The 26,625-nt window shown below is 47.9% G+C and overlaps 2 protein-coding genes across 2 annotated transcripts; one reads left to right on the top strand and one right to left on the bottom strand.

The window, feature by feature from the left end:
* Positions 1-1,858: 1,858 nt before the first annotated feature.
* Positions 1,859-11,767, bottom strand: LOC142903217 (ectonucleoside triphosphate diphosphohydrolase 7-like). Its single transcript, XM_076048740.1, has 14 exons — positions 11,514-11,767; positions 11,084-11,214; positions 10,496-10,672; positions 9,124-9,329; positions 7,911-8,061; positions 7,714-7,817; positions 7,566-7,625; positions 7,342-7,490; positions 6,972-7,138; positions 5,354-5,555; positions 4,673-4,792; positions 4,476-4,561; positions 3,993-4,154; positions 1,859-2,222 (listed from the first exon to the last, which is right to left on the bottom strand). Exons 2-14 carry the CDS (start codon positions 11,089-11,091, stop codon positions 2,003-2,005), a joined length of 1,812 nt encoding a protein of 603 aa, XP_075904855.1. The 5' UTR covers positions 11,092-11,214; positions 11,514-11,767; the 3' UTR covers positions 1,859-2,002.
* Positions 11,768-12,660: 893 nt separating this feature from the next.
* On the top strand, positions 12,661-19,211 carry LOC142903218 (mitoferrin-2-like). The gene is made up of 4 exons (XM_076048741.1): positions 12,661-13,169; positions 16,266-16,494; positions 16,613-16,669; positions 17,297-19,211. Exons 1-4 carry the CDS (start codon positions 12,828-12,830, stop codon positions 17,857-17,859), a joined length of 1,191 nt encoding a protein of 396 aa, XP_075904856.1. The 5' UTR covers positions 12,661-12,827; the 3' UTR covers positions 17,860-19,211.
* Positions 19,212-26,625: the final 7,414 nt, after the last annotated feature.

The following is a 26,625-nucleotide window of genomic DNA, read 5'->3' on the forward strand; positions in this document are numbered from 1 at the left end:
CCCCACTCCCACCTGTCTGTCTGTCTGTCTGTCTGTCCGCCCGGACGCAGTCACATGACCACGGTGACGTTGCGTGCGGACAGACCCGTTAACGCACCAGTAACACAACTCTCTCGTCAGTTAACAAACTTTGGACAAAATAGTTTCCAACAAGAAAAAAAAAAAATTACAAAAAAAGATACAAGAAGTGCCGTACAAATAGAAGCCTACTACTATTTCTTTGTTTTTTTTTTGTTTGTTTGTTTTTGTGTGTGTGTACTGTACACCTGTATAATGTATATTTTAATATTTATATGCAGCTGTTGTATTAAAGTATATTTTTAAAATAAAATCAGGCCGAGGATGTTTTTGTTTGTTTGTCAAACGCTTGACAGATTAGAGTGAGACTTGTCATTATCGCTGGCCTCTGAGGCGCCCCCTGCAGGCCAGCGGTGGTCACTGCACCCAAAAATGTTAAATTACAAAAAAGAAATACACATACACATAAGCGAAAAACATTTTTTTCCATGTTGCTGGTGAATCTGCCGCCTGTCTGTGTTTCTGTCTGTGTCTGTCTGAGCCCTCAGTGGCATCTGGCAACTGAAGCCTGTCGAGCCCCGCACGCCAAGAGAACAGAGAACCCGTTGAACCCGCTCAACCCGTTGAACCGTGATTAAAGGGCCAGTTCTCCCAAATTAGTTTTGACATCCAAAGTGAGTATGACGACCATAAACTATTGGAATTTGTTCTTTTCTCTTTTTTTTTCCCCCCCGTCTGCACCATTTCTCACGTTTGCAAAGAGCTTCCAGGCCCGACTGTGGAATCACTAAGCTGCGCCTGTGTGCAAATATTAGATTTAGCTTCAGTGCAATTGAAAATTTAAAACGTTTAAGGCGTATAGAGAAGTACTTTGTTTGATGCTGAACCGGTTCCTGGTTGTGTTTCTGCCTGATGATGCCTGTGACACAAAGCTCGTAAATGAGACAAACTGCTCAGGTTGATTTCATGACACAATTGTTGTTTTTCTTTCCTTTTTTTTCTTTTTATTGAACATTTCTTGGTCCAGCGACGCCTTCACTGGCATGTTCAACAACATTGCACGGTGCCCAGCTCTGGAACGAGTCGCACACTGGTCCCACATCAAAAAGACACGTCAACTGAAAGGATCAAATCATTATTTCTTAGCATCTTGGAATTTAAAGGGCGGCTGGACGAGGAGACGTAACAGGATTCTAAACAGGACGGACGGATGAGTCTGGCCGAGTCATGAAACAAACAACAACAAAAAAAAGACACAGTGGGTAGAAAGTCTAGATTGGGGGGGGGTGTATGGCTTTGAAAACATCTCATTTTGGTCCCATCGACACTGGCTCCGCCCCCTCCTCGGTATTTAAGCAGCTGATTTGCTAAATTTTGCGCCACCGACGCTTCATTTCGCAGCATTTAGCCCTCCGACAGGTAGGTGGCAGTGTGTCTGTCCCACTGATTCAATAGTTCAGATTTACTGACTCAGATAAACAACGTTAAAAAACCTGTACCAAACATCAAAGTGGTTAATTCCCACAGATTGGAATCATTATTATTATTATAATTATTATTATCATTATTATTCACAACTGTACATGTCTAGATTATCACCTGGATTGTCAGACATGTAGAAAGAAGCGAGCAAAGATTATCACAAAGAGAAACAAAAAGGTTATTTTTCCCTGAAATCTTCCTCTTTGGCCCTTTTTTTTCAGTTTTTTTATGTCGTCGTCTGGTTCAGACCTGCAGCAGCAGCATCACCGAGTCTCTGGATGAATCAAAGGAAGTGGAATCCATCCAACATCCTGTTCTCACTTGGCAGACGCTAATTCACAGTTAAAAACAGAAAAAAAAAAAAAAAAAAGGCTCAGAGCAGGCTGCGTCCAAGCAGGGAGAAGTTCCTACAGACTGCAGTCGGCGCTGCGTTTCACAGCCGCTGCAGCAGCAGCGGTGTTCCATTTCTAGGGGGAGACCCGTGAGCGAGCAGCCGATGACATCACGGCAGCAGCATCTCGCCCTCCTCGGCCCATAGCAGGTTGAGGGTCTCGGTCTGCCGCTGCTCCCGCTGGTGGATCCTCCGCAGGCGCAGGATGTAGAGCAGGATGGCGAGCAGCACCACCAGGATGCACAGCGACAGCATGTGGTGGGTGGACAGGAAAGTGGAGCGCAACCAGCTGGGGGGGTTCGGCCGGGGGAGGCTCTCCGCCTGCAGGTCCCTGTTAGAGCACCGACCAGGAGAGAGAGAGAGAGAAACACGTGGTGGTGATAAAAAACCTGCACGTGTGTGCTGCAGACGTGGGATCCTGAAGGTGCAGTGCATCCAAAATTTGCTGTTTTTAAGGTTTAAATTGTGGTTTGGAAACTTTGTGCTCAGTTCACACTGTTGCTGTGTGTGAAATCAACCACGGGTCCGGGTTAATGTAGAATAATTCCATAGAATCCTATGGAATTATTTCACACACACACACACACACACACACACACACACACACACACACACACACACACACACACACACACACACACACACACACACACACACACACACACACACACACACACACACACACACACACACACACACACGGGGGATTGCGGCTGCAATCTGCGCCACAGATGCGGGGATCCACAAAGGTTTTTGTGCTAATGACATGCAGGCGCAAACACGCCCACGAATGCGGCACCTGAAACAGGTGCGAATGTTGCGGTCTGGCAACCCGAGAGCAGTTTGCGCCAAAGGTTGTTGGTGAGTGCGTGTGTTTGACAGCGAAGCTCTGCCAGGATAAACGCTCCTGTGTGCGCTGGGCATTACGATGCCTCCTCCGTCTACCAAGACTGCTGCCATAATGAAAGAAAGTCAAGACGCGTTAGTCACCAACACCTGAGTACCATTTGTATTTTTCATAGCCTATCTAAAGTATTGGCATATATACTGTAGTCTATGCCTATCTATATATAAGATTTGGGGAGCCATATATATATTTCAGGCTTTTCAGAGAGGAAAGTTTCACTCAGAAGCCAGAAACACTCTGACGGACAGAAGCTGCGCCTGGTTTTGGCTGGCGGTGTTTGCGTCTGTCAAACTGCGTGCGGACACCAGCGCAAACTCTTTCTGGATCTGCCGCTGTTTGAATGAGGCATATTTGCATAGAAGGGGGTGTCCTCCTTTGGCGCGTAATCACTCATTTCAATACATTCAAATGAGTCTGGCGCAATACTGCCGCTACCTGCAGCTCGGCGCATTTTGCACTGATTTTCACGTTTGCGTCCCCTCTGTGGATCGGAATCACCGTTCTTGGCGCTGTTTACACGGAGTTTCTGGCGCAAAAGCCGCGCAATCGCTTTGTGGATCTGGCCCTTAGAATTTGGGCCAGCGTTAGTGCAATGCATGATGGGATATATTGCCGGGTTAGTGACCTTTAGTTGTATGCTACTTTAGCAATTCATTGTGAGATATGTTGAGTTGACTATATAGTGATGTACCAATGGGAATTTGGACACTACTACAAAATGCCATGGCCCCAATATAGTGAATAATGAACGTAAAGGGTGTATATAGTATGTGAATGAAGATTTCGGACACAGCCTGTTGGTGTGTACGACTGTTTGAGTGAGAAAGGTCATGACCTTTGAGACGAGAACTTGCTTTTCGACTGATTTTTATAATGTCTGTTTTGCCAGAGTTTTCTATGTTCTCCACTGAATGTGCGCGGGTTCTCTCCAGGTTCTCCGGCTTCCTCCCACACTCCAAGAACATGCATGTGAGGTGAATGGGAAACTCTAAATTGTCCGTAGGTGTGTGTGTGTGAGTGCGAATGGTTGTTTGTCTCTATGTGGCCCTGCGATGAACTGGTGACCTGTCCAGGGTGTCACCCTGCCTTCGCCCTAAGACAGCTGGGAGAGGCTCCAGCAGACCCACGTGACACTGAGTGCAGGAAGGAGCGGCTATTGAATATGGATGGATGTGTGTGTGTCGGGCGGCCCACCTGAGCGGCAGGAAGCGGGTCTTGTACAGGATGGCCCCCAGCGTCCACTGCACCTCCTTGTCGTGGACCAGCTGGGCCGTGCTCAGGTCCGGGTAGTCGAGGGGGAAGCGGAAGCCCGAGTGAAGAACCTCGAACATCCAGGCCGACTTGAAGCACTGGTACCTGGGAGACAGCAGGGACGAGGTCACGTGTCTGGCCTGGGGCGCTAGTTTTCCCACGTTGTTTCGCACGTAAAACAACAGTTTTCCAGTGTCTTTAGTTCCCGCCTCTGTAATGTGACAGCCAATCACCAGCCACTTTAGATATCGATGCCAAATGAGACGCTGAGATTGTATCGGAATTTGGCACCGAAAGATGATGATTTTTTTTCGCTGCTACAAATGTATCAAATGTTTGGTAAAAGGCCCTTAAAATGGGACTGGACCTTTACCTGTGTGTGTGTGTGTGTGTGTGTGTGTGTGGGGTGAGGTTGTGTGAGCTGACCTGACTCGGTTGATGTCGGCGTGCTGCGAGAAGAGCTTGTTGTCCAGACGCTGCTTCAGCGTCGACCACTTGGTGGCGCAGTAGTCCTGCACGGCAGAAACAAAACAAACCACCCAGTGAGTCTCTGTGAGTCGGACCGACAACCTCTTGCTCTGGTGTGTCGTGGTGGTGGTGGTGATGATTTTTTTTTCTCGTACCGCTGCAGCTCTGGAGTACTTGCGGCTGTTGTACTGCCCCCCGAGCCGCAGGACGTCCTCGGTGCAGTAGAAGAGCTCCGAGAAGCCGTAAAACTCGCTGTTGGTGAAGTTGATGGGAGCCTGAAAACCAAACGGAGATGAACCAGTCAGTCAGTCAGTTAACGTCTGAGTCAGCCCCAAACCCACAGGATCCAAAATGGCCGCCCTTTCATTTCGATGGAGTCGCGAGCGAGTGAAAATATCCATCACTTTGAAATGGCTTCACGGTTACTTTCCACAGCACATGGCCTCAATGAGCGAGTAGCAGTCATGCCACTTCCCGTCACACCTCTGTAAGTCATGTGATGCACCAGGAAGCATCAGCCAATCAGAACAAGTCGAGACACAGCAGCGCGTCATGTGACGTGGCAGAAATCTTTGAAAAAGATTGAAAGTCCAGGCCTTAAAAATGTAACACAAAGATTTATTACGAACTGTGTGTCAGGTCAAAGGTCGTCCTGTTATCCGTTGTACAGCTGTTTATTTTTGCATTGAAATCTTATAGAGAAAAAAAATGTTTTTTGGGCCACATTGGATTTTTTGTGGCTGCAGTACCTCTAGTGGCCACTGGGGGGGGATCATGCTGCCATGTTGGCAGTCCCACTGTCCAGTTGTGATAATACACATGTGGTCGGTTCCCACCTGATAGACGCCTCCCGGCGACATGGTTCCGTTGTGGAGGCCCAGGAAGGGGCGGACCTGCTCCAGGCACTGGGCCCAGTCGCCCCGCCCCCTCAGGTGCAGCGTGTCGTTGCCCCGCACCACCAAGTCCGACATGTCGGGCGGCAGGCAGGGGTCCAGGTAGGGCTTGTCCTCGCTCAGGCCCGTCTGAGCCGTGAGGAACCTGCAGAAAAACCAAACCAGAGTCACTCGGTCATCCTGGCACCTTCATCGCTTCATCGAACAAAAAAAAACAAAAAAAAACCCTCAATTAAAATGTGACATTTATTCTGAAAGAAAATTCAAACTGCCACATCCTGACAGTCGGCAGCTCCGCGTGTTTGCCAGCAGCAGTCGATTCAACACGTGTTTTGTGTTTCCGGGGTCAGAGGAGGAGGCTCATCAAACGTAATTACCGTAAACAAGCAGAGCGGCGCCGGCGCCGGCGGCAGTGGCGGCATGTAGCTGTTTAATATCTTTTCCCACCACCTGTTGGAGCTCCGGAGCAGATGTGGAGGCAGCAGAAACAAACCGGGCTTAAAAAAATGAAGTGGCTTTTTTTTCTGTGTCGGACTAAAAATAAAGCCTGGCTGCTGTGTGTTTTGTTTTTTTTTTTTATCTAGGAAGACGGTGGCGCCACCTAATTCTAAATTTTAAATTCATGAGCAGAAAATCTAGGGGGCGCCACTATAAATGGACTTGCAGAGTAATTATTTGCATTTGCTCTCATTTTCACTGTATTACTGATGAAGACGGAAACTTTTGATCTGCAAATTGATCAAAAGTTTGTCAGCAGCAAAATACATTTGATAATTAACGTGATTAATGTCCGAATTCATGTACTTGTCCTGTATTCACATCTGACTGTAAAGCCCCAATTCCACTGGCCCAAAAAAACGTGGTGATGTCCCACTACCAATCGGCATTTGGTGGCGGTGGAATCTGCTCACCGAGCCGCGCTGTTCCGCGCGACATAACGGGTCAAACAACCCGGCAAGCGACCCGGGTGATAATCGGCTCCGCTCGGCTTGCGATGGAATCGGGACACCCGGGACATCACCACCTCTTTCTACCTGCCGCACGGCGTGACGTTGAGCGTAACGTGCGCTAAATCATAATATTGCGCCAGTCGCGGCGTATATCAAGCACTGATGCAAAAGTTTTCCGTCACGTTCCGTCAGCGCTCGATAATTGTTCATTGTCCTCTCGCTTCAAGTCTGGTGTGAACGACGTCATCGTTCCAAAAGTGGCCAACAACTAAGAACACTGGCCACCGCCGGACTCTTGAAAGCGCGGCGGGGGTGGGGGGTGGGGGCAGCTTACCGGCGGGGGGGGGGCACCCCGCTGGGTTTGGTGACGTCTCGCGTCCAAAAACATGGTGTCATCCCGCTAACTTTAGTGGGACAGAGGCTTAAATGATTTTATGATTTTTATTTTATGTAAAGCGTCTTTGAGTTTCTTGAAAATCGCTATACAAATAAAATTTATTGATCAAAAAAAATAATCGTCAAAATTTACTGGTCGCACAAGTGTGATTAAGATGGACATTTTCCCTGTGTGTGTGTGTGTGTGTGTGTGTGTGTGTGTGTGTGGTTCTCACCTGTTCTTGGCCAGCGTGTCGTTGAGCAGCTGGTCCTCGTAGCGCTGCCTCGCCATGTTGCCGCCGAAGCCCAGGAAGGTGGTGACATAGACCCGGTAGACGTGCTGCGTGTGCTCCACATCGCAGCCCAGGTTGAACTCGGCCAGGACGCTCTTTGCCGCCTCCTCCTGGACAACAGCGCATTACATCACACACACAAAATAAATCTGGAAAAATCTCCAGACAACAGCCTGTTTAACCCTCTGTTTTCAGCCTCCTCTGCTAAAATTCAACGCTACCCTTCGGAGAGCTACCGGTGCCCTTTGTGACATCACAAAGGGCACAACGGTCTCCTGCTGAGGATGAATCTGACGGTGGTTCTAGGGCTCACCTCCTGAGGCGAACTGAAGGTGACGGCGTTCGGCACCTCGTAGGCGATCTGCAGCGAAGCCCCGCCCATGTCGATGATGCCCACCGTGCGCCGCCTGCTGATTGGCTGCTGGCCCTGGGAGCCCGTGGTCACTTCCACCATGGAGTCCTCTGAACGGGAGAGAGGGAGGAAGTGAGTCGGCTGATTAAAACGTCGCCGCTTCACTTCAAGCGCCTGTCGCTCACCCTCGTCCGGGTGGTCGAAGCGTCCCAGGACAAAGTTGATGCCGATCCAGGCGTACACTCCTGAGCAGGAGACACACACAGTCAGGGGGTGGACAGGACAGGGTGCCGCTGAGCCATTTTCAAAGCAGCCAATCGGGAGTCAGCTCACCTTCCTGCTTCCCTGGGATGACCTCGGCGTGCGAGCGGGAGAACAGGAAGTCAAACTCTCGGGGGACGTCTGCCGCCAGGTCGTCCAGGATGGCCTCCTGCTGCCTGGGGGCGACCGACAGCCAATCACGAGTGAGTGTGTGCGCGCGCGCGTGTTTTTCTGTGTGTGTGTGTGTCTGAGAGCATCGTGTCACCCACTTCTCCGGCAGCAGCCTCATGCCCGCCGTGCACAGGATGTACAGCGGCGTCTCTTTGTGTTTGTTCTTGGGGACGTGGGCGGCGGCAAAGCTCAGCAGCGAGTTGAGGTAGTCGCTGGCCTGGGAGGGCGAGTTGGCCAGGGTGGAGATACCTGAGGGAGAGAGAGAGAGAGAGAGAGAGAGAGAGAGAGAGAGAGAGAGAGAGAGAGAGACATACATTATATTTTATTACAGAACCACAGACCTGCACAAATTATTCAGCAAAAATCTCCAGAAAACAGCCCATTTAACCCCTTGTTTTCAGCCTCCTCCTAAAACTCTACTCCAGCCTTGGAGTGCTATCTTCTGTGACATCACAAAGGGCACTACAGGGCTTAGAAACACACACACACATTAGACAGAACAGACGCACAAGCATCGTAAACTATGATGGATCAAGTGAAACTACAGGGAAGGGAAGTCCGATATTATCGGCCAATAAAGGCATTAAAAATCAATATCGGAAAATATCGGTATCGGGGTAAAAATATTATAAAAATTATAATCTTTTTTAAAAAAATTCCCGAATTTAGTAGCCATGCCAAATAATGAATTCCTCGAATTTCCTGGTATTACTAAATAGTAAATGACAATGCTTTACTTTACTCATCTCGACTACGCTTGATGATGTCATCAAACCGCATCGAAGCATAACAGCAAGCGACGCGCGTGTTTCAGCAGAGTGGTTCCAGTGGGGGCTGGCTGCTAGCAAAATAGCTTGTCCATAACTGATGACATCATGCGGGACATCCAGCGGGATATCTTTCCGGGACCAAAGATCTCAAATGCTATATCAACATATATTAATATCATATCAGTGACGCCCTCCTTAAAGATAAACAGTACAGAGTGTAAACTGCCACGTAGCTCAAATTAATGGTTGGCGGGAGGAAAACCAGTTCCTGTCCATTCCTGCACACTGCCCCCTGCTGCAAGCAGCGATCACCTGCAGTTAGCACCTTCACAGTCAAGCTGATGCACACTTGCAGGCTGAGTGCAGGCTGAGTGCAGTTAGTGCAACCCCCCCCCCCCACCTCCCACCCCCCCCTCACACACACACACACACACACACACACACACACACACACACACACACACACACACACACACACACACACACCCCTCCCCAGCTAAAGTAAACACATCCAGCCATGTTGCCGGCTGGAGCCGCTCACCTGGTTTGATCTTCTTGACGACGGGTTTGTGGTCGCGGTCCTTCATCTGCCGGATGTCCAGCAGCGTGTGGGGGTTCCCGTTGTGTGGCGGCCAGTAGTAGACGAAGACCCGCGAGCCGCTGCTGCCGCAGTCCACCATGATGCCGTAGTTGAGCGCCGGGTTCAGGACGTCCGTGGCCTCCATGGACTCGGCCATGGACAGGTAGCTGCAGACAAGACAACCACCATCACCACTATCATCATCATCATCATCATCATCATCATCATCATCATCATCATCACACCGGAGACAAGATAATCATCAACCGAGCTCTTGTGGTCTCTCAGGGCTGCTGGAACTCTTTCTGACAATGATGTCAACTCTAATGAATTTAGATTTATAGACCAGCTAATATGCAATTGACTGAATCCTCATTTTTACGCCATCTACTGTCAAAACCGGCAACAGCCTCACTCCAATTACAATCTCCAAATTGTCCAAACAAGTCTGAAACAAAATTTTCATCTTCATCTTACTTTGCTTTTCCCAGCCTCTGCCCGACTGACTGCCTTTTGTACATCTTGCTCTTGTTTGTTTGTTGTTATAGATTAAATCAACTCTTTGAAATTACTGTATAGTTTATTTTTTTGTATTGTTTTTAATGCTGCAAAATCACAGTTACCCATACATGTGATCAATAAAGTACATCTATTCTATTCTAAAAAAAAAACAACTCCCTCCAGGTTATCGCCATTAAAAACCTTCTCTGTTCATTCCACTCCGACTGTTGTGCTTCGGGTGTCCCTCTGACATTTTTTTTATTATTATTCCTCCCGACACTGTTTTGCTGTACTTCAGCCACCGGCTGCGAAACCAGGAAGACTTTTTCATTGCGTGTCGCTGAGTCCGTCCAGCTCTATTGACCTTTTTCTTCAGCCACCAAGAACAAAAACGTCTGCCGCTCTTCATTCGCCCATGGCATTCGTCCAAACTCTTACCCAATCAGCTGCCTGCTCTGTGCTACATCACCGCTATGGTCCCTGGTCTGCATGCTTGGAACCCCAAGGAAGCAGGTACCGGGTAATGGTAACGGGTGGAACTGTGTAGGGACCTTGTACAGTATGTATGTATGGAAACACGGCCCTAGATGCCTTCATCTGAACTCCCAGGTTATCTCTTCCTCTCCAACACCTGCAGTCGCTCTCACACGTCCAGCAGCAACACAATCAGTCCAGCCACCTCTGCTGTGAGGAAGGGAGGGAGCCACGCCAGCCAATCACCAGCAGATATATGCTCTACGGTTCCTGCTGACAGACGGCCGAGTCGTCCGGCAGACCTGACGGCTCGCCGCTGCGTTTTAAGCGTCAGCGTGCGTCCAGCGTGTGTACTCACAGGTTGACCCGGGGTCCTCGCCGCCGCTGGCCCCCCCACAGCTGCCTCTGGTAGGTCCCCAGCAGGAGGATGGCCGAGGTGAGCAGCACCAGCAGCACCAGCAGCCTCTGACGGGGGGCACAGCCCAGCAGCGAGATGCTGCAGTAGCAGGGGGCCGGCAGGCAGGAGAAGGTGATCCTGTGGTGGTGGAGGAGGGAGGGGGGGGGGGGGGGGACGAAAAACTGACCATGAGACTTCCTGTTGCAGTGGGTACCAAAATATGAAGCGAGAGGAGGACAACGTGTGAAGACATGTGTGCGAGCCATTACAGTCAGCTGTTGCATAATAATAAAAAAAAAGGTTATCACTGGTTTAATATTTCGTTTTACATTAACTTTATTTATAATTCTTCCAAGCTTGTCTATGAGGTAGTTTCTTTTCAGCGTTGAAATATTTGGCAATGTTTGTGAAGTACGTGAATAAACAAAAACAAACAAACAACACGAAACCAAGACGGATTGTGTGTTATATAAAAGCTGCCCCATGTTTCGGACCTCCGTGTGAAGGTGTTGTGTAACCAACAGCTGGTTATCAGTGTGTTGTTGTTACCTGGCCATGGGAGAAGGTCCACGTCAACAGATTGAAAAAAAAACAAACAAACACACACACACACAGTGACAGTCGTCACCTCATTGTGTCTGCAACCCAAAGTGATCAGGATCTGACCGGAACTTTTAAACCTGCTGAGACAAAAACAACAAACAAACAAACAAACAAAAAATACAGGGGGTTTAAACGTGCGGAATGTAATTTCAACGCCTATTTAAAACACACAGCAGGGAATTCATTCGTTGTTGTTTCCTTAGGCACTTTTGGAACACAAACGCGTTGCTTCTAAACGATCGATTCGATGGACAGAACCCACAATAAAAACGTTGCTGACCGCAACAACCACGGCAGCTTGATGTTGTGGTTGTTAGCCAGCTAGCAGCTGTTAGCCAGAAGCTCCGTCCTGAAACCCGCTCCGACAAAAACTCACCTAGAAACGTCTCGTCGCCGTCATGGGACGAGTCGAACCGGCCGGGTAACAGTGTGTTTCCTCGAGGCTGAGACGGTCACCAAGTGTTTTTGTTGGTTTGTTTGTCTACTCCTCCTCCTCTGTGAGACCACGGCGAGGATAAAATTACACTCCTGGCGACTATCGGCAGCGTCGCCGGCACAGGCGCAGAGGAAGCGACGGCCCGCAAACTTCCGTTAAGCTCGTGTGTTACGTCACCGAGCACGTTTCTGATTGCGTAGAACTGGTGCGTTCAGGTGCTGAAAGAAAAGGGTCGGGGAGTTCGCCTTCTTTCTCTAAACAGCCGTTTCGGAGGGTGGGATCTGAACTTAATGCAACATTTCTGAGTAAAATGAACTTTTAATATTTAGTTGCAAGTAACTTTTTTTTTCTTTTAACAAACGATGCTGATGAAAAGCACAGTGTACAGATTTGTGTCCGAGCAACACCTAAAGACAACATCTGAAATTTACTCCAATGTACAATTTGCGTTCTTTTTACAAATGTTGTTTATTAATGTGAGAAAAGATATAAACACTGTTCAGTGTATTACTTATATTCTTATTTTGAATTAAAAAAAAATGGACTGTATTCGTTTATTACTTTAAAATGTATCTAAAAATGTGAACTTCTGAACAACATCGAAAGGTGCAGGCAAAGGGCCCCCTTGGGGGGGGGGGGTCAAAAATCTGCCATCCGCACAGTTTGTATTAATCTTTATTAATGATTATTAATAAAGATTGATACACTACCAAAAAAAAACATTTTTGTAGATGATTTTGTTAAGGCTTTGGATGGAAAACAATTTAGTTTTAGTATATGTTTTTGTTTTAATGTTTAACCTCTGGCTATCACTATCAAAAGAGAATTGTGAAGACATGGGTGTGTCATGCTCCCTTGGTTTTCATTCCAAATTTTGTCACTTTAAATTTCTACTGTTGCACTTTCTTTTCTTCTCTCCACACAGTTTCCCGCACATCACGTCACGCCCAGCCGTTGAACGACGCCCACCGTAGGTACCTCCCCGCGTTTTGATTTAACGGGCCAATCATGTACTGTGTAACTGATGGACTGGATATCCCTCCAATCAGCTGCAGCGATTTCCTCTCCAACCCGGGGAATGAACCCGCCCGACTCTCCAAGTTTCCCGCACTGTCCGAGCGGAGCTGCGCACCCACACCGAGGAAGCGTCCCGCCAACAGGAGCCCGTAAACTGGCCGGGACGGAGCGAAGTCTGCGGTAGCGGGCCGGTCGCTTCATTTGACGGCACCACACAGGTTCATCCTCTTCCTGCAAATGGAGGCGGGCGGTTTCGTGTCCCGGCGAACGTCCGTGGACGCACCGGGCGTTGACAGCCGGGTCACAGGCGCAGCAGCCGGGGCAGAGTTCCGATGGCTGGGCGGCAGGCTGCTGGAAGCCACGGGCGATTTCAGCGGGTCTCTGGCACCGAGGGTGGCGGTGGAGCAGGAGTTTGTCCCCACGAAGCATCGAGCGACTCCCGAGAGCACGACCTCCGCGGAGCCAGAAATAGACTATGAAGGGCTGCCGCAGGGAGTCGCCACCAGCACTCACATGCTGGCAGGAGCCGTGGCTGGAGTCATGGAGCACTGCCTCATGTACCCCATCGACTGTGTCAAGGTAACTAACACCATGCCGTGTGAGGGTTCCGAAGCCCCGTGACGACACCGCCACAGCGGCCACTGGTTGCGTAAACAGACGAGTCTTTAGGCCGCGGCCGAAGCCTGAGCCCCGGATGCTAACAGCTAACAGAGGTCAGCTAGGCGGCAAGCGCTGCCCGGACAGGTTTTAAGGTTGCACAAGTGCGGTCAAGTGTGGAATGTCAAACAGCGGTGGTCGCCTTTAGCTCGAGATAAAGCTTTTATTTCATTCCCAAGTTGACTCTGCTCACAGTCGTGTTTACTTTTAGCAGCAGCAAAAGAAATCTGAATCTGAGCAGTCGCGTGTGTCACCGCTAGCTTAAAACTGGTGCCCTTCTTACTTGAATGGATCGCGATTAGCCGCTTGCTAACTGTTCGTCGCCCGAATCACTTGTGTATAGTGGATGCTGGATGTTGTAAAGATGTGTGTGAGCGTAGCCGGGTTACTAGACTGATGTCCCTTCGCCCCAGTCACTGTTGCACCTAATAGATGTGATATTAAAAGTCTGACGATAACGGACTTCTTATCGATTACGACCATTCCAGCCAAAAGTCAAACATGTTGCGTAATGTGTGCGATTGTACTGTGAGTGTCTGTCAACTTGAGCTGAACTTTAACTTATTGACTCTCTATGTGCGCAGACGTCAAGTCAGTCAGGGGAACAAACAAGCATTATCATGTTAGTGATGAATTCCTCACTTGACTTTGTGTCTCGAAAACAAACCAGGAACATGTTCACGTCAATTGGAGAGAAAAAAAAAAAACTTCCCCCTTTGTTAGTCAAGTTCCTTGTGTTATAAGTGAATACGAGGAAGCAGTAGCAGGAAATTCACCACCGTCACTGTTACATGATGTTTTTACAGGAATCCAGCCCGAGCACATGGTCAATAATTCAGTTATATCACATGTAAAAAAAAATCCCCGAATGTTTGGCCACAGCAGCTGGGTAAGAAATATCTCCACGTCACGGACAGATGTGTTGCAATGACTTTGCAATAACTGACATCACTTCCTCTTTAAAAAAAAAAATCTCTCAAGTTAAAAACAAAACAAAAAGAAAAATCCATTAATGATCAATTCTGGCGTAACAGGAGTTCCCCATATTCTCTGCCTGTTCTTAGTTTTATGTAGCTGGGAAGGTGCCACTGTTGATGTCACTTTTTATGAAACGGCGGAATTTCCTTTATGGATCGAGCTCTTCTCACTGAACTTCCCGGCCAAACTTTTTATGGCTGTGATTAGACTGTTTTTACAGCCCTGAGTGTGAAAACGGTGGAACACTGATTTCCTTGTGTGTGTGTGTGTGTGTGTGTGTGTGTGTGTGTGTGTGTGTGTGTGTGTGTGTGTGTGTGTGTGTTTTAAGGCATATTAACCCTGAGCTGCAGACCCCTTCACACACTTTCTTCCCTCCTTCTGTTAGTCGCACAAAACAACATCCGTCACATGGTGGTGGCGGCGGCGGGTGAGCCGGGCTTTGTCCCCGCAGCTGTTAGTGCATTGGTGCTCAACAGCAATGGGAACAGAACAGTTTTATAGAGGTTTGGATAAATGGTGCGTTTATGGTCCCACAGTTAGGAATGTTGTAAAATAACCTTTGAAGGAAGTTTTTTTTTTAAATTATTTTATTTTAGCTCGTCATCGTGGAGCCACTTTGGTCCTGTTGACTCAGTTCATTAAACTCTGTGGCTGCTTTTGTAATTTATAGCAATGAATTAAGTTTCAAAAGCTCAGATGTTTTGTTGTTGTTGGTTTTTTTTTAATCAAGGCATCTTGAAAAAATGAAGGTTCTTCATGTGCATTTTGAGGAATATCGCTTTGGAAGAATTGCAGGGAAAAGAACTCCTGTAATTAAAACTGTATGCAAAACTTCATTTTTGCAATCAGCGCTGATGTGCCGGATGTCGAGTCGGGCGTAGTGAACCAGCTGAGCTGAGCGATGAACTGCAGATGAATCCCACAGTTTGCCCACTGCCCTCAGAGCAGCAGCGCTCCTATTGGCCGGTGCCAAGTTATTGTTTTACTTTTGCTTTTTATTCTCTGAGTTCCGTCTCTGACTGAACGTGAGCTGCTGCTTGTGTAAACTGGACAGACCACAGACTTGAAGTGGAAATACCCAGCAGACTAGAAGTCATTGTGGACGGATGACTGGGCGCTTTCCCGGTGAGTCACGGAGAGAGCGGGAATGTCCGCGCTTCCTCCTCTGCAGCGTGACCTCTGAATATTTACTGGAAGTCAAATATCGGAAGTTTGGAGGTTGCGCCACAGCAGCAGTTTGCAGGTTGCTCCATCTGCAGCCTGAGACAGTCGTGTTCACAGTCTTATCTCACCGCCCGCCCTCCGTCCGTCTGCTAGTCTGTCTGGCCGGAGGGTTGATGGTGTTTTTGACAGAGCTGTGGATGTGAAGTTTAATGCTGCTCCGAATGTTTCGGCGTTTCCCGCTTCTGAACACAGAAGCTCTTTGTGTCTGAGGCTGACAGAGGCCACGTTGTGTCACTGTGACCAGAGTGTCCCTCGGAAGGAAGCAGTCTGGACCACACAGCACCGTTCCAACGTTAAAGCGGCCCGAATTTTAGTGTCAGGTTTATGGCTGAGTTCCATTCCAAATGTTTTGATACAGTGCCAGTGTCGATACCTCGGTTTCAATACCGAAACCAGAACCAGAACCATCCACATCCATTTCACTGGATCAGGATTTTCCTCCAAATCAGCTTTGTTGTCTTCCCATCCTTTATTCTGATCAACCTTCATGAAGTGGAGCCACTTTAGCATCTTTGGCACTAATGATGCAAATTTTCACTCTGACATCAAGAAAAGTTTGCCATTGCCTTTAGGTCCCGCCTCTGTGATATGAAAGCCAATCAGCAGCCACTTTAGATCTTGATGCCAGATGATTATTGGCTGGCAGACGCAGCAAAAGATGATTATTGTTTCAACGTTCAACAGCATCGGATGTTTTGTTACTGTCTCTGCTGCAAATGTGTCAAAGTTTTTGTCGGGATTCTGTCTGGACCAAACCTCGTGCAAGCGAAGCCGGAAGCTGATTGGTTGTCCGAAACACGTTTTTTCTTCCTCCAGACCCGAATGCAGAGCCTGCAGCCGGAGCCCAGCGCCCGCTACAGGAACGTGATGGACGCGCTCCGGCAGATCGTGCGGACGGAGGGCGTGTGGCGGCCCATCCGAGGCGTGAACGTGCTGGCGGTGGGGGCGGGGCCTGCACACGCCCTCTACTTTGCCTGCTACGAGAAGATCAAGTTCTCGCTGAGCGACGCCATCCACCCGGGAGCCAACAGCCACTTTGCCAACGGTGAGTCGGGGCGCCGTTGACATCAGATAAATCCCAGCGACTCGGAGGAGGAGGATTTGAATAAATAAATAAATAAATAAATAAATAAATAAATCTGATGTTGACTTCTGTCCTGCAGGAGCGGCTGGTTGCATGGCGACGGTGCTGCACGATGCCATCATGAACCCAGCTGAAGGTAGCAGCACGCGCACACACACACACACACACACACACACACACACACACACACACACACACACACACACACAAGCTCCTGTCTGTGCAGTGTCTCAGTCCGCTGCATTTATGGAACACAGGTACCTATAAATATGTATGAGGGAAAGGTAGAAAGCATACCATGTAGCTTTAATGTCAATTAAAAATGATCAAACGCAAAGTTATGACAAAATATGTGTCCTTGAAGCCCCACGGTATTGAGCTCTTTATTGAAATGAGTGGATGAAATACAGCAATTTTAGTTCCATTTTATGGCTTACTTACTATTAATATCATTTCTTCAAGTTCGGCGGGCCGGGTTTAGAAGCTTACCGAGCCGCATATAGCCCCCGGGCCATAGTTTTGCCCATGACCCATCACCTTCATAGGCCCGAAATAGAAAAAAAAAAACTTCTGGTGCTGTTGCATCATCTGTCCACCGGGTGGAGCTCCAGCCTCAGCAGCAGCAGCAGCAGCAGCAGCAGCAGCAGCAGCAGCAGCAGCAGCAGCGGGCGTTCAGCACACAGTTTTGGGATTATGAAATATTTCTTACTTACTTTCACTCACTCACCCACTCATTCTCTCTCTCGCCCCTCCCCTTCCTCAGTGGTGAAGCAGCGGATGCAGATGTTCAACTCTCCGTACCGCGGCGTCACGCACTGCGTGGCCTCCTTGCTGCGGCGCGAGGGCCCGGCGGCGTTCTACCGCAGCTACACCACGCAGCTGACCATGAACGTGCCCTTCCAGGCGCTGCACTTCATCACCTACGAGTACCTGCAGGAGCTGCTCAACCCGCACCGCCACTACAACCCGTCCTCGCACGTGTTGTCGGGGGCGCTGGCGGGCGCCGTTGCCGCCGCCGCCACCACGCCTCTCGACGTGTGCAAGACGCTGCTCAACACGCAGGAGGCCCAGGCCGTGCACGTGGTCCCGGGCCAGGCCGCGGCGGCCGCGGCAGCGCCCGGCGGCCGCCACATCTCGGGCCTGGGCGAGGCCTGTCGGACGGTGTACCGGATGGGCGGAGCCCCGGCCTTCTTCAAGGGCGTGCAGGCTCGCATCATCTACCAGATGCCGTCGACCGCCATCAGCTGGTCCGTCTACGAGTTCTTCAAGTACATCATCACCAAGCGGCAGCACGAGCGCCGGCTGCGCGGCGAGGGAGACAAGTAGAGGTCGCGGAGGTCGCCACCGTCTGGCTTCTAGGCACCTGAATGCTGGAAGCAGGAAGTCAACCTTTCTTTTTTTTCTTATTTTTTTCTGATTTTTTTTTTGTTCTTGTTTTGGGTGGGGGAGTTTGGCCGACATCAATTGATTGCACACGTCGTTTAGTTTCTAGCAGGTGAGGGCCAGTTTCCTGCGTCCTGCTTCCTGGTTCGGACAGGAAGTATCGATTTAAACACACAAGGCCGCGTTCCATTCCGGTGCTGGGCAGGACAAACCTCCCCGCAAGCCTGCTTTCAGAAAGCTAGTTAGCATTAGCGCGCGCAGGAAGAATAGAGTGTAATGTTAAAAAAAAAGAAGGAATGTAATTGTCCATCAGCCACCTGCAGCTCAGCATTGGGGGTTAAAGTTCAACTCTTGGCTTTATTTATTTTATTTTTTTATATATTTTTTTGAAGGCGTGCGAGTCACATGACTTCCTGCTAAAAGTTGAGAAGAGGGTCTGAACTTTACCCCCCCACTACTGCTGCTACTACTACTGGTGGCCACACGGGGGCGCCCTGCTACAGCAGGCAGGTGGCAGCACTGTCCCACATCTGTGCTGTTATTTATTTTATTTTTATAATAATAATAATAATAATAAATTAAGAATTTAGTTTTGGATAAAATTTAAACAACATAGTTGTGTTTTCGGAAACACAAATAAACTAAAGATAATAATGTTATTGAACTCACGCACTGAGTTTGTATGAAATCCCCCTGGTAGGTCTATAGGCGGGGCGGGTAGGCGGAGTCAGGCTCAGGTTGTCCCGCCCCGCCCGCCTTTTTTTTTGTTTACTTTCTGCCAAACGCACATCGAGTCCGGTTCGTTTTATTCCCCCGCCATGCTAAGCCCCGCCTCCCGCTCAGCCGCTGTACGTCCTGCTAACGCACAACTACGACAGAGACCCTCGGACACACCCACAGGGTGGGAGGGTGGGCGGGGTTTTCATGAAGCCATAGTGACGCTGCTGCTGCTGCTGCTGCTGCTCCGCTGATGAAGCGGAAACTCACCTGTCCGTCAACTCACGGCAAAGAAGATGGAAACAGGAAGTTATAGTGGCGGCGGCGGTGGCGGCAGCGAGGGAGAAAAAGCAAGTTCACATTCTGACCCGCTGGTGGCGTCATGTGACGCGAGAGAGACCAGGAAAAACCAAAGACTGATTGAGAGAGAGAAAGAGAGAGAAGAAGGGGGGGGGGGGGCCTAGCTGTGAAGCACCGATAGAGAACGACGCCTGTATTTTGTGAATTGTAAATAAAAGTCGCTGTGGCAGCTCCTCGCAGAAGCAGGGTCTTCTCTTGGTGCCCCGGCGCTCCAACTACTTCCTGTCTGCGTTGTCTTCACTTCTCATATGTATTGTGTGTAAACACAAAAACAACGAACAACAACTCAAAATACATGTATAGACCGCAAACATCAGACAGGGTCATCTACAACTAAATACATTGATGAAATAGACAGACTGGGAAATGGCTGACAAAGAGGGTGTAGGAGGGTTGTAAATGCTCACAGCAGCTGTCCTTGGAGATTCCACTGTCCTCTTTTTTTGGTCCACAGTAACACAAAATACCCCCAGAGGGGGGTGTTCCACCACACAGTCACAAGAGGTGCAAAGTTCTCCACCCGGATTACAATTGCCATGTCCTTCACAGATAAGATAAAAAAGCATGTGATTAGTGATTGTCTCTGACTGAAATGGCATCTCCATGTCTTCCAATATTCGTTACCTCTTTTCGGTGTCTCAAAGAAAATGTCAACCTCTCCATGCTGTGAATTTCTTCTGTTCTTATCCAGTCTGAAATTGTTGGACATTCGCTATGCAGCCATTTCCTGGTTATTGCCGTTTTGCTACTTGCTAATAGCAGTTGTAACAGGTATCTGGTTTATTCAACTGAGTTGGAAGGTTTCCTAAATATGTAACACTGAATCTAAGATCAGACTCTTAGGTGAATATTGATTTGATCACTGCTATTATGTCTGCCCAGTGTGGGGAAATATTAGGACAATCCCAGAAAATGTGAAACTGGCCAGTAGACAAATTACCACATCCTCTCCAACACTGTCCGTGGTCTGGATTGTTGCTCCGCAATTTGTTTTTTGATTTTTGGAGTTACGAAGAATCTTGCTGTGTTTTTCCATCTGGATTCCCTCCAAAACAAATGTTTAGCCAATCCTCTTAATTTAACTGTGTTTTGGCCTCTTTTTCCCACCTTGATTTAATATACATTGCAGAGAAACCTCAGTCCGTTTGTAAAGTTGAGTAGATCCTGGAGATCTACATAGAAGAGACCTTACAATATGAGGTAATACCCAGATTTGCCCGGTGTTAAATCTGCTGTCCTCCAATAGCCGAGCATTTCGTTCAAATTTTGGGTCTTTAAAATGTTTGTGCCAGATGTTCAGAGGAGTTACAATCCAGTTAGTTGACTCATCTAAAAACATTTCTGGAGAGGACTGTGTCCCAATATAGATGGGAGAGGCACACTTATGAGATTTTGTTCTAATTCCACATGAGCGGTGATGTATCAGGTAGCTGAAGCTGAAGTTCCAGCATTAGCAAAGCTTTTACATGACACACTCCAATCTACTTCTTCACCACTAGGGGCTGCTAGATTTCAAACAGATACACACACACACACACACACACACACATCGTCTGTGAACTGAACAACCAAAAATTAATAAATGACAAGGTGACCTGCTGACTGTTCAAGACCCTGATTGGCTGCCAGTAAAGTGGGCGGAGCCTGTCATCCCACCCCTTTGCGGCAGACTGGGCCTGTGACTGTGAATTGTGGGTAATGGTCCGGCAGCGGCCCCTCCCCCCGGCTGTGTGCCAGCGAGGCTGCGTCCATCCTTCCGTCTGTGGCTGATCCGGTTTCCTTGTTTGTTGTCGCTGCCTCCGGCCGACAAGCTCAGAACGCCGTCTTTCATGTATCACTTCACCCACCCCGCCCCTCCCCTCTTATCTCACCCACTACCCCCCTTCCTCCCCCCTCTCTGAAAGCCGATCCGCTGATGTGTTTGGCCCGACAGGAAGGTCTGGCTGACGGAGGTCAGCTGGTCGTCTGCACGGCAGCAGAGCCAAGGTCAACTGTGTGTGTGTGTGTGTGTGTGTGTGTGTGTGTGTGTGTGTGTGTGTGTGTGTGTGTGCTGGGAGACGGGTGAAACCAGCACCTCCTGCTCTGCTCTGCTCTGTGTTAAATGTTTGGGGTTATTTTTTGTTTTGTTTTTTTGTGCCTAGCTACAGCAGCAGTTGATCTCTGGTGCTCCGCCTGCAGGTCGCACTAGCGCACTGCAACTCTCAGCTGAGGCAGCATTAATCATGCTTGCGCGCAGCCACGTGGCATGTTGTGCTGTTGGCGCCCCGGGTGCCGGCATGGACCACTGCAGAGGAACGAGGCTGGAGACGTATGACGATGATGAATTGTTGCAGCAATTGCATGAAATGTTCCAGGTTTGTTTGGTTTTTTTACTCTTCTTTTCTTACTTCAAGACAGTAAATTTGCAGGAACTTAAATAAATACATATGAAAGACGTGCAGGGGCAAAGTGAGATTTCTGTCATCCGTCTCGGTTTCCTGACACGCGGCGCCTCCTGCTGTCAATTTGTTGCGGTTGGTTGCCAAAGCGGCAGGAAGGTGGAGCAGCTGCCACCTGTGACTGTATTGAGATGGATGTTTTCACATCCTCCTTGTCAGGGCACCCCCTACTGGCCTGGCTGCAGCGTGACTCAAAACTCCAGAAACACAAACTCAGTTTGAAGAAATTTCCCTGTTTTCGTAGGCACTTGTGAAGTTTCCGACTCCCGGATGATGAATCGCAATCACACAACAACTGTTTTTCTGCTGGTGGACGTTGTTGGTTGCTGCCTTTCATTCTGTGGTAAACAGAACGCACTGTGAGCGTTCTCTTTGTTTGTGTGTTTGTGTGTTTTGCTCAGCGGCGACATCTTGTTGTGACAGCAGCCGGACGTCATCGACTCCAGTTTCCACGGCGACACGATCAAGAGACGCAACACAACAGCGACAACCGGCCACAACATCCGAGGTGACGACACTGACGGCCTCATGAGGAGGTTCATCCGCGGGCGCTACGGCTTAGCTTAGCTTAGTTTAGTTTGGCTTATCATAGCTCAGCTTGAGTCACATGGAAAATGGTGTTAAATGGTGATATTATGAAGATGAAGATTCTAATGTTCAGATTCAGATGGATGCCCCCACCTCCTGTTTGGCCATTGGTGCTCAGCTGACCAGTCAGCCGTCCAATGAGGGTGCCACTAGCTAAACATAACATGACCTGCCTCGACCTTGTTTGTCATATATACTGTATATATATATATATATATATATATATATATATATATATATATATATATATATATATATATATATATATACATATATATATAAATATATATACATATAGAATTTTTGGCAATCTTCAGCATCAATTTTGAATATAGAAAATACACACACACACACACACATATATGTATATAATGTTTATACATATATATGTATATATATATATATATATATGTTCACTGCTGAGTTCTGAAGTTTCCGCTCCAGTTTGGCATCAGGGCACTTTTTTAATATAATATCTCTCCACGCCAGCAGCAGAAACCAAGCCCTTTTTCTGTCTGCCTACATGTAAGTGTGCCTTTGTGTGTGAATGATTATTGCACCGGACGAACTGTAAACTAGTGTTTTCCGTTTTCGGGAGATTTATCAGGTGCGGCGTTGAGAACTACACGTACCTCCACTTGTGCTTGAGGCCCAGATTGTTCCGATGGGAAAGGCGGGGCGCTGCAGGTCCTGATCTCGTAAATCACAGCGAGTCACGGCAGTTAAAAATAGAGCCGGCGGTCATTGTGTCCGCAGCGGCTCCTCGGCCGCCCACGTTTGCTGGTGCCTTCCCAACAACCAACCATCAGGCAACCAGCTACTTCACGGCGTGTGAGGCCACACCCTTCACTCATTAACACACAGAGAGAGAGAGAGAGAGAGAGAGAGAGAGAGAGAGAGAGAGACACACACACATACACCGTATCTGCGGCTGCAACAAAATCATATTTCATTGACAGTTTAGAAAACAGATCGTGGCCAGCTGTGACTGTCCTAGTGGTCAGTTGTGATATTGCAGCTAATTTTTTTGCACAGAAATGTACTAATTGCGTGCCTGTTGCTCAGACAAAAAAGTAATCTGAAAACAAATATGCTAATAATATGATAATATCAAACATGTGACCCTTCCCATTTGGCTTTTGCAACAGAGTTGGAGTTGGACCGCCCTGCTCCATAAACCAGTGCAAAGTCCTTCCAGTTTAATTTGACAAAAGGAGAAAGGAAATAAAATGAAATGTAAAAAAAAAAAAAAAAAATCAGCTGTTGGAAGACATGTTTTCTTAATTTTATTTTATTTTTTTGGTGTCACAAGCACATTGAATTTATTAAAAGCCTTTTCATCTGACTTCCTTGAAGAAACTGAATCAGTTTTCGGCCTAAAACCTCTCAGTCAAGCTGTTTTGCTGTTTCTTCTGCTTCAGGAAACAGGACGATGGAGTTTCACCCAGACTTTCCCAGCTGCTGCACAAACCCCAAATTGATGATTTTAATGATTTTCAGGGACACACACACACACACACACACACACTGTCTGGAATTTATGTGTGTTATTGTGAAGCGTGACAGCCGAGGATAAATCCCAGTGGGTAGCTGTGGATAAACACTGACCGCTGCTGCTGTATCTTCCCAGAAACGTTGCGTTTTTGACCCAGAAAGCTGCGGCTCTGCACGGATTAATGTGCATCAGTGGGTAAATATTTGGATATCTCAGACTGATGGACGAGCCGAGGCGTCCAGCCCCCCCATCCTCACCCACCACGCCCCACCCCTCCACACAGGAAACCAGCAGAAACATCACGAATCGCTGCAAAAAAAAAAAAGGTCAGGGGAGGGAAGAAGAAGCTTATCTGCGCTGACGACACTCATATGTTGGCCCACGTGGGCTCGGCGCCTGGACGATGAGCAGAGTCTGAAGAGCACTTTGCACTAAAGCCGCAGGTGTCACATTTTCAATTGGAGGATTTTCTGGCCTGAAGAGCCGAAACTCCCTGCAGCCGCTGATGTTCTGCAGAGTCGTGACTCATGCAGGTTTCCAGCATGGCCCATCTATTAGTCAGCTCAGCCGTCTGAAAAAGGTTCTCACTGTGCAGGAGCTTCACTGAGCGGCTGGAGCTGTGAGAACCTTCATGACCCATTTGCTGTGAAATCCGGCTGGAGATCCATCTGCAGAGATGTTTCCTCTTTCCGTTGAGCAGATGAGGGAAGTAAAAGTCAACGCAATGAGTCTCAAAAGTCTCCAAACTCTGACTTTTCACTTCCGGTCAGAAAACACTTTCAGATGAAATCAGAGGGTTTCCCGAGGCAACTGGATCAGTGTTCAAGGTTCAATGTTCTGGATCATTTTCAACTGGTTCATCTGATTTGTTGGAGGAGGAAGAGGAGGAGCCAGAGCCAGGGTTCAGCTGTGACAGAAACAGGAGGCTGCTGCCAGTATGGACGCTGCAGTCTGTTCACAGCCTGACAAAATGTTTCATCAGTGGAAAGAAGAACTGAAGGAGTGAAGCCTCTCTACTGCAGACTGGCTTTGGTCCAGTGAAACGGCAGCCGGAGTCAAGACTCGCCGCGAGGTGGTGACACACGTCAGGCCTCACCGCCGCCATCGTGGCGACCAATCAGAGGCTTCCTGCTTCCCACCGGCTGTTATCTGAGGACAGCAGGTCCAGATTTCTGGAAGAGACGTGACGGTTGAGTTTTTCAGACGTATGTTTTTGTCTTTGCAAAGCTCCTAAAGTGAAGTTTCTATGCTGTTTCCCCAATCCAGTTCCTCCCAGTTCCACCCCCCCCCCCCCCCCCAGTTCCTGAACTTCCTGCTGGTGAATCTTTAACAGGGGTCATCAGAACCAAAAGAAGGAGAACTTTCCCCTTTTTATAACTCAATCGCCCATAAAACACAAACAAAACATAAAGTCTCTTTTGAATCAGCCGAGCTGCTGTGAAAACTGTCGTGATGCTCTGCGATGTTCAGACCTGCTCGGTGACGGGAGGTGAGGTGTGTCCGTGAGTGAACGCAGCCTGTTCAGGCCTGTCGGAGCTCAACGGACAACTGGCATCTTCTAATGGAAGGGGGCGGAGCTCTGCGTCCCCTAGCCCAATCGTGACTGAGTGGCGGCGGCGGCAGCAGCAGCTTCTGCACAAACAAGGGACGTGTGTGTTTGGGCAGAAACAGAGAGGACGACATTAACACGTTAGCATTAGCATCAGTTTAGGGCTTTTTAATTCAGACAGAAGCTTGAGTCGCATGTTGGAGCTGAGCGACCGCTTTGCTGGAATATGACAGACATGAAACCATGAAATATTTTTTCTTATAAATAAAAAAAGAAAAAGGAAAAAAAAATATGTTGGAAGAATTATGGTTTGATATATGTGTGTTTGTGTGTATATATATATACACATATATATATATATATATATATACATACACATATATATACATATATATTTATATATATACACACATATATATATAGTTTTAAACATATAACTGAGGAAAAAAATCTGTTTAGAACTCTCTTTAGTTTTGATTTTTTTATGTCAAGAATTGTTGGGATTTTTTTTGATTGGACAAAGTACAAGTATTTCTTACACAGAATTCAATTGTCAATTTTCATATTTTTTTTTATCACCACAGTTTATTGGTGTCGGAACTGATTTACCCCTTCTTCTTCTTCTTCTTCTTCTTCTTCTTCTTCTTCTTCTTCTTCTTCTTCTTCTTCTTCGGTCAAAGTTGCAGCATCAGATCAGCTGCCACGATGGAATGGGGCCACTTCCTGTTGTCACTTCTCAGTAGCTGACGCACTTCCTTTGTTCACATTATATTATATATTATATTATATTATGTCAATATACAGTAGAACCTCTACAAAATGACACTTGACTAATAAGTTGTGAGAGTTTTCCGCTGCAGTGTTTGTGTTCCTCACCCACTCACAGAATTAACAGCCATCATCAGACACTGATTTATGATTTATTTAACCGGGAAGAACGTGATTTGTTCTGGGCTGATGAGATTTAAGGCCTTTATTCCCCGACTGTCAGCGAACATAACACCTTCTGGCAGGAGAAACTGACAGTGTGTGTGTGCGTGTGTCTGTGTGTCTGTGTACACCTCATAGTTCAGGTAGTCAGCCTGGAAAAAGTTAAATGGATTGATGGAGCCTTGCAGCGATGCACGCACGTACACACACACACACACACACACACACACACACACACACACACACACACACACACACAGAGTTTTTCCAAGATTAAAAGACATGATAAAATAAAGGGTGAGTGACAGTGAGGACCTTCAGACCTTCAGGCTTCCTGATGCAGGAGAGATTAGACCAGACGAGCCGCCGGCAGCAGACACTTTACTGTCAGACAAGAAACTCAGCTGAGTGCCTTGTGCGCCTCTAAACTCCACCACCACCACTACAACCACCGCCACAACGACCTCCATCTCCACCAAGTTGTTTGACGTTATAGAATTTATTTTACAACCAATATGTTCTGAAAAAGGTTTACTTTAACCAATATTTTTTAAATAAACTTATATTTGTTTAAAAAGTTACACCACATATATTTACTACGACTAATGATAATAATAATGATAATAATAATA

The sequence above is a fragment of the Nelusetta ayraudi genome, unplaced genomic scaffold (genome assembly GCF_046127955.1).
Source record: "Nelusetta ayraudi isolate G7.1 ecotype Tasmania unplaced genomic scaffold, CSIRO-AGI_Nayr_v1 ptg000109l, whole genome shotgun sequence".
Lineage (NCBI taxonomy): Eukaryota > Metazoa > Chordata > Actinopteri > Tetraodontiformes > Monacanthidae > Nelusetta > Nelusetta ayraudi.